The 12,270-nt window shown below is 42.9% G+C and overlaps 1 protein-coding gene across 1 annotated transcript in view; it reads right to left on the reverse strand.

The window, feature by feature from the left end:
• Positions 1-3,297: 3,297 nt before the first annotated feature.
• SNX6 (sorting nexin 6) overlaps positions 3,298-12,270 on the reverse strand; it is a 73,711-nt gene continuing 64,738 nt past the window's right edge. Inside the window, exons 13-14 of the mRNA XM_073554225.1 lie at positions 5,387-5,472; positions 3,298-3,862 (exon numbers count right to left, since the gene is read on the reverse strand). Of these exons, the coding sequence (XP_073410326.1) occupies positions 3,809-3,862; positions 5,387-5,472 (140 nt within the window). The 3' untranslated portion in view covers positions 3,298-3,808. The remainder of the gene's footprint in view (positions 3,863-5,386; positions 5,473-12,270) is intronic.

Genomic DNA, 12,270 nt, shown 5'->3' on the forward strand with positions numbered 1-12,270 from the left:
GGCTAGGAAGCCCACGTCGATATGCATTTATCATCGCACCTGGAAAGCCTTCTTCTCATGGTGCAAAGACCATGGACGCCCTCCTCTTGTGTTTACCATTTCTTCCATTTTGGAATTTCTGCAGACCGGATTGGAGTCTGGCCTCGTGCTTATTTCTCTCAAGGGACAGATTTCAGCCCTATCTGTTGTTCCAACGCAGGATTGCCACCAGATTACAGGTGAAGACCTTCATTCAGGGAGTTTCTCACGTGGTGCCTCCCTATAAAATGCTGTTGGAACCATGGGACCTTAATTTGGTCCTCGGGGGTTTAACAGGAGGTTCCTTTCGAACTGCTGCAGGATGTATTGCTAACCTTCCTTTCTTGGAAAGTAGCTTTCTTAGTCGCAGTCACGTCGATCAGGCGGGTCTCGGAGTTGGCGGCCCTGTCTTGCTGAGCTCCATTCCAGATTTTCCATCAAGACAAGGTGGTTTTGAGGATGTCCCCGTCTTTTCTGCCAAAAGTGGTCTCCTCTTTCCATCTCAACGAGGACATTGTTTTGCCCTCATTCTGCCCGGCACCAGTCCATCGTATCAAGAAGGCTCTCCACACTCAAGATGTGGTGAGAGTTCTTAAGAGGTATGTCTCGCGGACGGCATCTTTCCGCAAGGCAGACGCCCTATTCGTCCTTCCGGAGGGGCACAGGAAGGGCCTAGCCGCTTCAAAGGCCACAATAGCCAAGTGGATTCGCTCGGCTATTCAGGAGTCCTACCGCGTGAGGGGCAAACCTGTCCCAGCAGAGATTAAGGCGCACTCCACTCTGTCAGTGGGCGCTTCTTGGGCTATTCGACACCAGGCATCAGCAGAGCAGGTCTGCAAAGCTGCGACTTGGTCCAGCTTACTTACTTTTACAAGACACTACAGTATACATTCTCAGGCTTCTGCAAATGCGGCCCTCGGCAGGCGGATCCTGCAGTTGGCAGTACCACGTCTGTAACTGGTTGGTACATGGGGTTTTTACCAGATGTGTCGATTCCCACCCAGGGACTGATTTAGGATGTCCCATGGCCCTGTGTCCCCCCATGAGGCATAGAATAGGGATTTTTTGTGTTCTCACCATAAAATCCCTTTCTCCGAGCCAATCATTGGGGGACACAGCACCCACCCTGTTAGCCTGAAGGCTTGTGTGTTGGTTCTTAGTTTTGACATAGTTTATTCTTCTTAATAGTTATGAGCTCCTACTGCTTTGTCACTGAACTGGTTGGATTAGAGCCAGCAGGAGGGTGTATACGGCAGAAGAGGAGCTAAACTTTTTGTTCACTTAGTCTCCTCCTAGTGGCAGCAGCATAACACCCATGATCCTGTGTCCCCCAATGATTGGCTCGCAGAAAAGGATTTCACGGTGAGTACACAAAAACCCCTATTTTTTTCACTATATATCTTTTGACCTTTATTCGTTTTTTCCTCTTGATTTTTCTATGGTTAGTACCAAGTAGCACCCCCTTTTTGCAAGTATCACAGCTTGTAAACGATTTTTGTGGTCAGCCAAGAATCTTAAAATTCTTGTTTGAGGGATTTTCATCCATTCTTCCATTCTCCCAGTTCTGTGAGATTCCTGGGTTGTCTTGCATGCACTGCTATTTTGAGGTCTAGCCACAGATTTTCAATGGCGTTCAAATCAGGGGACTGTAAAGGCTATTGTAAAACCTTCAGCTTACACCTATTGAGGTAGTGTATTGTGGATTTTGACATATGTTTAGGATCATTCATTATCCAGTTGTAGAAGCCATTCTTTTCATCATCAGGTTTTTTTTTGTTTTTTTTTAACATATGGTGTTGCGTTTGTATCAAGAATCTATTGAAATTTAATTGAATCCATTCTTCCCTCTACATGTGAAATGTTCCTCGTGTCATTGGCTGCAACACAACCGCAAAGCATGATTGATCCATCCACATGCTTAATGGTTGGCGAGATGTTTTTTTCCTGAAATTCTGTGCCCTTTTTTCCTCCACACATACCTTTGATCATTGCGGCCAAAGATTTCTATTTTAACCTCATTTTGTACCCATACAGTAATAATGCCCCCCCCCCCCCATTGTGGCCCCATACAGTTATGTCCAGCATTGTGGCCACATATAGTAATAATGTCCCCCATTATAGTCCATACAGTTGTAAAATGCCCCATTTTGGCCCTATACAGTAATAATGTCCAATATAGTAATAATGTCACCAGTTGTGCCCCATACAGTAATAGTGTCCTTTATTGTGGCCCCATACACTAATAATGTCCCCCATTGTGGCCACAATGGTCCTTCATATAGCAAACAAAATAAACCATCATACTTCTCAGTTGTCCCTGTTTTAACAGCGAGCAGCTCCTTCTTCCTTCACTATTGCCCGATGCAGTAATATCACTGCGCTTACTTGCAATGGGATGCCCGATGTCACTGGCTGCTGGCTTCTCATGGGCCAGTGAACAGTATAAATATTGCGAGGCAGGGAGCCAGAGGCTTTCTGTACCTCTCATTCAGTTGAAAATTGTGATGACCTCTGGGAGACTCTTCCGAGCTTCGGGACCAGTTGCGGTTGCACCCTATGAGCTCACAATCTTTATGCCCCTAAGGGCTGGCTTACTAGAAGGGCAAATTATAATTTACTACCGTCAAACGCTTATTCATCTACCTGACCATTTTTTTAAGTTAGATCTTTTCCATCATATATAAAAATAAAGCTTATTCAAAGGAAAATATAAAGTCATATCACTTTTTCGATTATTTCTGCTTGAACAGCGAAGAATCTCACACAGGCAGCGCAGTGAAGCTTCAGGAGTCTGTTCTAAGGGACCAAATTAACATTGCAGTCGTATTCAGGAACCTGCACTTTAGCAGATCAGTTTCTGTTAAGCCCTTTGATCTAAGTAATTTACAGTCGTATACTTAGGTGTACCTAACCCCTTTTCCCCCCTTATTCCTTGCCTCCTACGTTTGTATGTCTGTTTTCTTGATGTATTATTAATCTACTCTGCACTGTTTGCGGAATTGATGTGTTTTCATGTTTAACTATGTAAAATTTCAATAAATATGATTTTGGAAAAAAAAAAAATAAAAAAAAAACATTGCAGTTGTGAGAACACAATACAGTCAGTAATGGCATCTACTCTGTATCAGTGAACACCAGGACGAGGTCAATTAAAAAAAATCATTGGATTCACAGTTTATTTTACAATATTTGAGAAGTCTGCAAGTTAAGGCATACATACTGATGCGTTAGCGTTATGAACAAAAAAAAAAAAAATGTAAAAAGATAATTGGAACGCTGTGAGATATCTAAGAAAATGTTTAATAAAAAAAATATAGTTCAGTAAATCAAGATAAACAGAGGCTTAAAAAGAAAAAAAAAGACAAGAAAAATCATTACATGGAACTTGGACAAGCATATGTGACGTGAACAGCTAATGGCAATGTTAATCCATTCGAACCGTGAATGTCGATCATCCTCCAAGAGTAACATACATTGGTAAATAAATTGGCATTATGTAAGACGATTCATTACACAGAGCATTTAATTGCATCCCCGAAAAATAAAAAACAAAGGGCGATTGTATCTGTGACGTACTAGAAAGCGTACAATGACTAAATAAAGGTACATGTGGATACACCAAAGTGTGGGCTTTACAGCACAGTGCTGTGTCTGACATGGAGGTAGCCCAATGTCTGTACGGGGTCCTCCTCGCAGCTGGGAATTCCCATTTGACCAATCCATGGAAAACGTGGCAGCTCAGACGGGCGACAGGAGGGTCTGGTTAACGCATATTAGGACGGAGTGTGCTTTATGGTTTGCCATTCAACACGGCCAAGCAACTCTGCAGCAGCTGTAAATTACCCTGCAAATGAGATGGAACACAAGCAGGAAAGGAACCATCAAAACCACATATTAAGAAATCTTAGTGTGTGTGGCCGAATGAACCGCCCCAGGTAAATGGCTGGACGATTGTAAGACATATCCATGGTGGGCAGAGTTTCGCTCCAATGGGTGGTCTCACCCTTAATGGCGCAAATCCATAAAATACTTTGAATAGCTGGCACACAGGCGTATTTTGAAGCTCTCTTATACTTAAAAGGAAGCTTGCCACCTTGAAAAATGCCATTTACCTGCAGATATAAAGTTAGTCTGCATGTAAATAGTGTTACAATGCTGCCAGGCTGCCATAATGAAAGCGCGGCTACTGGGAGAAAATTACGCTTTTTCCTCCCGGGATCCGCCAACTTTCAGTCATGGAGCAATTACAATCATGGAGCTCAGTACACAGTGAGCAGCAACTGTGAGGATGCCCCGACACTTTCATGGGCAGCTCACTCTGCACAGATTGTAATTGCGCAATTCATACCCCATTACTGAAAGCTGGCAGCTCCAGGGAGGAAATAACTTAAATTTTTTCTCCCAGTAGCCGCACTTACAGTAAGGCAACCAGGAAGCACTGTAACAACAAATTACCTGCATATTCATCCTATATATGAAGGTAAATGTCATTTTTCATGGTGACAGGTTCCCTTTAAATGCAGAGGGTTTTTTGGGCCAATAAACATATTTGCAATAGGGTTTCATTAAAAATGTAAATTTCTACAGCTACTAAGTATCAAAGAACACAGCCATCTTCAGTAAAATCCATCAGTAAGATGGCAGGATCTGTAACATATCTCTATCCTTCTAACCTGTCGATATTGGCGCGTTCAGTAGACATAAGTCTAATGTGGATGGACAGCTTTAGGCTTGCTTTGTACAAGGACACACTGAAGCCCAGAACTTCCTTAATCAGCCAATAATAAGCATATTAAACCAAATATGTCCCCTTTACAGGTATATATTCCACAATGCTGTGGATTTTGTGTTTAGATTTACAGTAGAAAATCTGCATTAGATATTAATTTCTTATGCATGCAGCAGAAAAAAAATGGTCAATTTTTCCTGTGTAAAGGTTCACCCTTTGCAGAGATGCAACTAAACATGCCGATTTTGCAGCCAACCCCACAACAGATTTAAGTCCCCGAGTAGAACAAGAAGTCCTTGTATTATCTAGTTCTTCGATGCATCGTATATCGCAAGTATTCGTCAAAAACGGAGCAGTGTTCTGAATAGAAGAGTAAAAAGAATAGGAAACAACAAATTGATTGTTTCAAAGAGCGAATACGTCAGGATTAACAATTGGTAACATGTTTTTCTGCACTAGGACTCTTCTCATAACTGCGTAGCTTGGCAGGTTTCCCAGAGCTTTACCATAGCAACAATTATCGGGGTGTTATGAAAGCCCTGGACACAGAGGAACAAAAAAAAAAAAAAAAAAAAAAAAAAAAAAAGGAAAAAAAAAAAGAGGAAATGGACAAAAATCAGCAGAAATTAGAATTGATACCTTGGCGTGCTTAAGTTCCAGTTCTGCAAGCTCTACTAGATTTTTACGAAAGGCAGCAACTCTTCTTGTCTTAAAGTCCATGAGTTCTAGAAGACAACAAAATAATAATAATAATCTTTATTTACATAGCACCAACATATTCCGCAGCGCTTTATAGGTTAACAGTTTCAAAACACAAGTCATAAGTAACAACGTTAACTATACAATCATTAAAGCAAAATGAGACAACCCTGCCCGTGAGAGCTTACAATCTACAATGAGGTGGGGGAGATACAAAGTACAGGTGTGTATTTACAACGGTGTATTTACAATGATGGTCCAGCCATCTTGAGGAGGTGAGGGATAGATGGAGACAGTGAATGGGCTACACACGCACACTTACACATAAAATGACTTTGATTAGTGAACGTAATAGGCCCCTCTGAACAAATATGTTTAAAGGGAGCTCCTAAAACTATGCAAGTTGTGGATAGTCCTATAGAGCATTCCAGTGGATTGGCGCAGGGCAGGAGAAGTGTAGGAGTCGGGAGTGGGAGGTACAGATTAGTGCCAAGGTTAGTCGAAAGTCGTTTGCAGAGCGCAGCGGTCGGTTAAGCTGATAGAAACGAAGGAGATGTAGGGGGGTGCTGCACTGTGGAGAGTTTTGTGGGTGAGAACAAGTACTTTGAATTGGATCCTATAATAAATGGGAAGCCAATGTAAGGACTGGCGAAAAGCAGACGCGTCTGAGTACCGATTAGCCAGATGGATGACCCTGGCTGCTGCATTAAGTATTGACTGGAGAGGGGAAAGTCGAGTAACGAGGAGGCCAATTAATAGAGCGCTGCAGTAGGCCAGGCGGGAGTGGATCAGGGCAACAGTGAGGGTGGATTCTAGAGATGTTCTTTAGGCGAAAGCGGCAAGAGATTGTATATGGGATGTGAAGGAGAGATTGGTGTCAAACATAACACCCAGACAGCGCACCTGCTGCAGGGGTGTTATGATGGTGCCACCCACGGAGAAGGAAATGTCAGATTTAGGGAGGTTAGTAGACGGCGGGAGCAAAAGTTCAGTTTTGGAGAGGTTGAGTTTCAGATAGAGAGAGGACAGACTGTCACTGGCGTTCTGTAGTACAGCGGGGGTAAGATCGGGAGATGACGTGTATAGTTGTGTCATCAGCATAAAGATGGTACTGAAAGCCAAATCTACTGATGGTCTGTCCAATTGGGGCCGTGTAGAGAGAAGGGGGCCAAGGACTGAGCACTGTGGTACCCCGACTGCGATGGAGATGACATGGAGCCAGCGAACAAAACACTGAAGGAGCGGTCAGAAAGATAGTAAGAGAACCAGGAAAGAGCTGTGTCCATAATGCCTAGTGATTGGAGCCTAGAGAGTAGGAGACGGTGTTCAACAGATTCGAAAGCTGCAGAAAGGTCAAGAATGAGCAGAGAGAGTGTTCACGGTTACATTTTGCTGTCAGGTGGTCATTGGTAACTTTTTTTTTTTTTTTTTTTTTTTAATTTGTTTATTGAACCTCAGAACAAGAAAAATGTGTAACATACATATTTGCCTATGGTAGTGAGCATTATACAGAGCATACACATTTCCATCTATTGTTAAGTACAAAACAAAAATTGCACACTTCTTTATATACAGGGTGATATATACATAACCCCTCAAGCATACGCAAAGAAAGACAGGCTGTACATTATGAAGCATGTATGTCAGTCAAATCTCACAAGCCTTTATCGTGTTACTAAGATATAAGTTCCTAAACAACAACTACATCAACTGTTATTTACTATTTTGCAGCTTATTATCTTACATCATATTGTCTCACATGCTAGGTCTCCACCTTGGAAAGTAAGAGGAGAGGAATTCCACCTCTCCAAAATCTTTTCAAATTTACCCAGGCATCCCCTATTCTGACAGAATATGCGCTCGTATGGCACAATCGAGTTTACCAAGTCAATCCAGATTCTAAGGGAGGGACGTGAATTTCCCAGCCACCGTAGTGCCTTTACCTTCCGTGCCATAAACAGCGTCTCGCGCAGAAAGATCCCGACATAGTGACCCCAAATCTCCTCATGCCATACCCCAAACAAGCAAACCAGTGGTTCAAGAGGGACAGGGGCTTGCACCAGGGACAACAAGAACAGTGTCACCTCTTTCCCGTAATGTAGGATAGTGGGGCACTTCCATATCATGTGAATAAAATCTGCATCTGGTGAGTGACATCGCAAACAATCTGATGATTGAAATCAACCCATCCTAAAAAGTCGTGTCGGAGTCAAATATGATTGGTTTATTATATATAACTATCATTCTGCTATTAATAGATGGTGATACTCCGATCGGAGACTCCAGAATCTCTTCCCACTCCTCTCCCTGCGTATCGGGGATGAGTCTTTCCCACTTCCCTTTAATAGAGCTTATGGCAGATTCTGCTCCCACTGACAGCATGTTCGTATACAAAGAGGAGATAAAGCCCTGGGGACCCTGCGAATTAAGGATTCCTATCAGAGGTAGAGAAGAAATAGCACGGCCCACACCCTTACACCTTGTGTGTGACTGAAGAGCCGATCTCAGCTGTAAATAGAGGGAAAATTGGGATCTCGGGATATCATGTGTAACCTGTAATTGCTCAAAAGACATTAACCCCTTCACGACCCATGACGCCTACGTAGGCGTCATGAAAAGTCGTGCCCAAACGACTCATGACGCCCCCGTAGGCGTCATGCTATAAATAGCGTTCCTGCGGGTCTGGTGACCGGGGTCATTGAAATGTCACCTGACCCGCAGATACAGGACAACATGCAGTTAAGCCCGGGGGGGTGGCTTTGCACCCACGTGGTTAGGATCGCCCTGATTGGCTGTTAAAAGTGAAACAGCCAATCAGAGCGATAGTAATATTTCATCAATGAAAATTGATGAAATATTACAATCCAGCCATGGCCAATGCTGCAGTAGCATCGGACATGGCTGGAGTCACAGATTCGACCCCCCCCACCGGCGATCACCCCCCACCACTGAATGACAGCGGCGATCTGCCGCTGCTGTCATCATCTGCCCCCCCTCCCCGCCAGCTTACGATCCCCCCCTCACCCCCCCGGTACCCTCTGAGTCCCCCTGTCGCTCCCGGTGTCCCGCGGGTCTGACTCATGGGCGCCGCCATCTTGGAAAATGGCGGGCGCATGCGCAGTGCGCCCGACCGAATCTGCCGGCTGCAGATTCCATTCTTTCATTTTGATCACTCTCAGTGATCAAAATGAAATAAAAAGTAAATAAACCCCCCGATTATCACCCCCATAGGTAGGCACAACTAATAAAATAAAGAAAATATTTTTATGTTTCCATTAGGGTTAGGATTAGGCTTGGAATTAGGGTTAGGCTTGGAATTAGGGTTAGGCTTGGAATTAGGGTTAGGGATGTGTTGGGGTTAGGGCTGTGGTTAGGGGTGTGTTGGGGTTAGGGTTGAAGTTAGAATTGATGGGTTTCCACTGTTTAGGCACATCAGGGGGGTTCCAAACGCGACATGGTGCAACCATTGATTCCAGCCAATTTTGCGTTCAAAAAGTCAAACGGTGCTCCCTCCCTTCCAAGCCCCGACGTGTGCCCAAACAGTGGTTTACCCCAACATATGGGATATCAGCGTACTCAGGAAAAATTGCACAACAACTTTTGGGGACTAATTTCTCCTGTTACCTTTGGGAAAATAAAAAATTGGGGGCTAAAAAATTATTTTTGTGGAAAATAAATGATTTTTTCATTTTCACGTCTCTGCATTATAAACTTCCGTGAAGCACTTGGGGGTTCAAAGTGCTCAGAACACATCGACATAAGTTCCTTGGAAGGTCTAGTTTCCAAAATGGGGTCACTTGTGGGGGGGTTTCCACTGTTTAGGCACATCAGGGGCTCTGCAAACGTAATGACGACCGCAGACTATTCCATAAAAGTCTGCATTTCAAAACGTCACTACTTCCATTCCGAGCCCTGACGTGTGCCCAAACAAGGGTTCCCCCCACATATGGGGTACCAGCGTACTCAGGACAAACTGGACAACAACCTTTGGGGTCCAATTTCTCCTGTTACCCTTGTGAAAATAAAAAATTGCGAGCTAAAAAAAATCATTTTTTGAGGAAAAAAAAATGATTTATTTTCACAGCTCTGCGTTATAAACTTCTGTGAAGCACTTGGGGGTTCGAGGTGCTTACCACACATCTAGATAAGTTCCTTGAAGGGTCTAGTTTCCAAAATGAGGTCACATGTGGGGGGGGTTTCTACTGTTTAGGCACACAGGGGCTCTGCAAATGTAACATGACGCCCGCAGACCATGCCATCAAAGTCAGCATTTCAAAATGTCACTACTACCCTTCTGAGCCCCGACGTGTGCCCAAACAGTGGTTCCCCCCCACATAAGGGGTACCAGCGTACTCAGGACAAACTGTACAACAACTTTTGGGGTCCAATTTCTCCTGTTACCCTTGTTAAAATAAAAAATTGCTGACTAAAAAATATTTTTTTTAGGAAAAAAAAAAAATATTTTTTATTTTCACGGCTCTGCGTTATAAACTTCTGTGAAGCACCTGGGGGTTCAAAGTGCTCACTATGCATCTAGATAAGTTCCTTAGGGGGTCTAGTTTCCAAAATGGGGTCATTTGTGGGGGAGCTCCAAAGTTTAGGCACACAGGGGATCTCCAAACACGACATGGTGTCCGCTAACGATTGGAGCCAATTTTAATTTCAAAAAGTCAAATTGCGCTCTTTCCCTTCTGAGCCCTGCCATGCGCCCAAACAGTGGTTCCCCCCACATATGGGGTACCAGCGTACTCAGGACAAACTGGACAACAACTTTTGTGGTCCAATTTCTCCTGTTACCCTTGTGAAAATAAAAAATAGCGTGCTAAAAAATATTTTTGAGGAAAAAAATGATTTTTTATTTTAAACTTTTGTGAAGCACTTGGGGGGTTCAAAGTGCTCACTACACATCTAGACAAGTTCCTTAAGGGGTCTAGTTTCCAAAATGGTGTCACTTGTGGGGGAGCTCCAATGATTAGGTACACAGGGGCTCTCTAAACGAGACATGGTGTCCAATAACGATTGGAGCTAATTTTCCATTCAAAAAGTCAAATGGCGCTCCTTCCCTTCTGAGCCCTGCCATGCGCCCAAACAGTGGTTTATGACCACATATGATGTATTGGTGTGCTCAGGAGAAATTGCCAAACAAATTTTTGGATCCATTTTTCCTGTTGCCCATGTGAAAATGAAAAAACTGAGGCTAAAAAGATAATTTTTGTGAAAAAAAGTCTTTTTTTTTTTTACGGATCAATTTGTGAAGCACCTGGGGGTTCAAAGTGATCACTATGCATCTAGATAAGTTCCTTGGGGGGTCTAGTTTCCAAATTGGGGTCACTTGTGGGGAAGCTCCAGTGTTTAGGAACACAGCGACTCTCCAAACGTGACATGGCAAGCGCTAAATATTCCAGCATATTTTCCATTCAAAAAGTCAAATGTGCTCCTTCCCTTTTGAGCCCTGCCGTGCGCCGAAACAGTGGTTTATGACCACATATGAGGTATCGGTGTACTCAGGAGAAATTTCCCAACAAATTTTATGATCCATTTTATCCTGTTGCCCATGTGAAAATGAAAAAAAATGATGCTAAAAGAAAATTTGTGTTGGAAAAATTAAAATGTCCATTTTTTCCTTCCACGTTGCTTTAGTTCCTGTGAAGCACCTGAAGGGTTAATAATCTTCTAGAATGTAGTTTTGAGTAGCTTGAGGGGTGCAGTTTTTAGAATGGTGTCACTTTTGGGTATTTTCTGCCGTATATACCCCTCAAAGTGACTTCAAATGTGAGGTGGTCCATAAAAAAAATGGTTTTGTAAAGTTTGTTGTAAAAACGAGAAAATCGCTGGTCAACTTTTAACCCTTATTACTTCCTAACAAAAAAAAAAAAAAAATTTGTTTCCAAAATTGTGCTGATGTAAAGTAGACATGTGGGAAATGTTATTTAGTAACTATTTTGTGTCACATAACTCAAGTTTAACAGAAAAAAAACTTCAAAATTTGAAAATTGCGAAATTTTCAAAATTTTCACCAAATTTCTGATTTTTTCACAAATAAATGCAAAAATTATCTACCTAAATTTACCACTAACATGAAGCCCAATGTGTCACGAAAAAACAATCTCAGAATCGCTAGGATGCGTTCCAGAGTTATTACCTCATAAAGGGACACTGGTCAGAATTGCAAAAAATGGCCAGGTCATTAAGGTCAAAATAGGCTGGGTCATGAAGGGGTTAAGGTCCCCTGATCATACAAGTCCCCCATCGAGGAGACGTTATGCTGAATCCAAAGATCAGTGGATGGGTGATTTAGTAATTCTGGGAAATAATCATTCCATAGGGTCATCCTAATATAATATCCTTAAATCCAATGACTTTCTTAATTTGCCTCCATGCTAATCAAGCCAGTCGGAGCAAGGGTAGTAGACGAGGGACATTAGTCCTCTCCAACTCCAGGAAACCCAGTGGGCAATCAGTTCATGCAGCATGAAGCAGGTGATTTTCAGAATTGGGGAGGTAATTCCCCGGCATCCATTTACTTAGGGCTTTAGCCTGCCCAGCCAAATAGTATAGGAAAAAAAATCTGGTAATGCCGCCCCACCTCCCTTTTTAGGCCTTTGTAGGGTGGACAATTTAAGTTTGGGTCTAGTTTTCCCCCATATAAAAGATGTGATCTGGGAATTGAGATTCACAAAGAAGGACCTGGGTACCATTACAGAACTGTGCTGAAGGGAGTAGCTAAGCTTGGGGAGCAATATCATTTTAATCAGGTTAATGCGTCCGGTTACAGACAGTGGAAGCTTGCTTCAAGTTGTAAAGTTAACTAACTAGTTCCAGCA

Source organism: Dendrobates tinctorius, unplaced genomic scaffold (genome assembly GCF_039654945.1).
Source record: "Dendrobates tinctorius isolate UK_male_01 unplaced genomic scaffold, ASM3965494v1 ptg000208l, whole genome shotgun sequence".
NCBI classification, from domain to species: domain Eukaryota; kingdom Metazoa; phylum Chordata; class Amphibia; order Anura; family Dendrobatidae; genus Dendrobates; species Dendrobates tinctorius.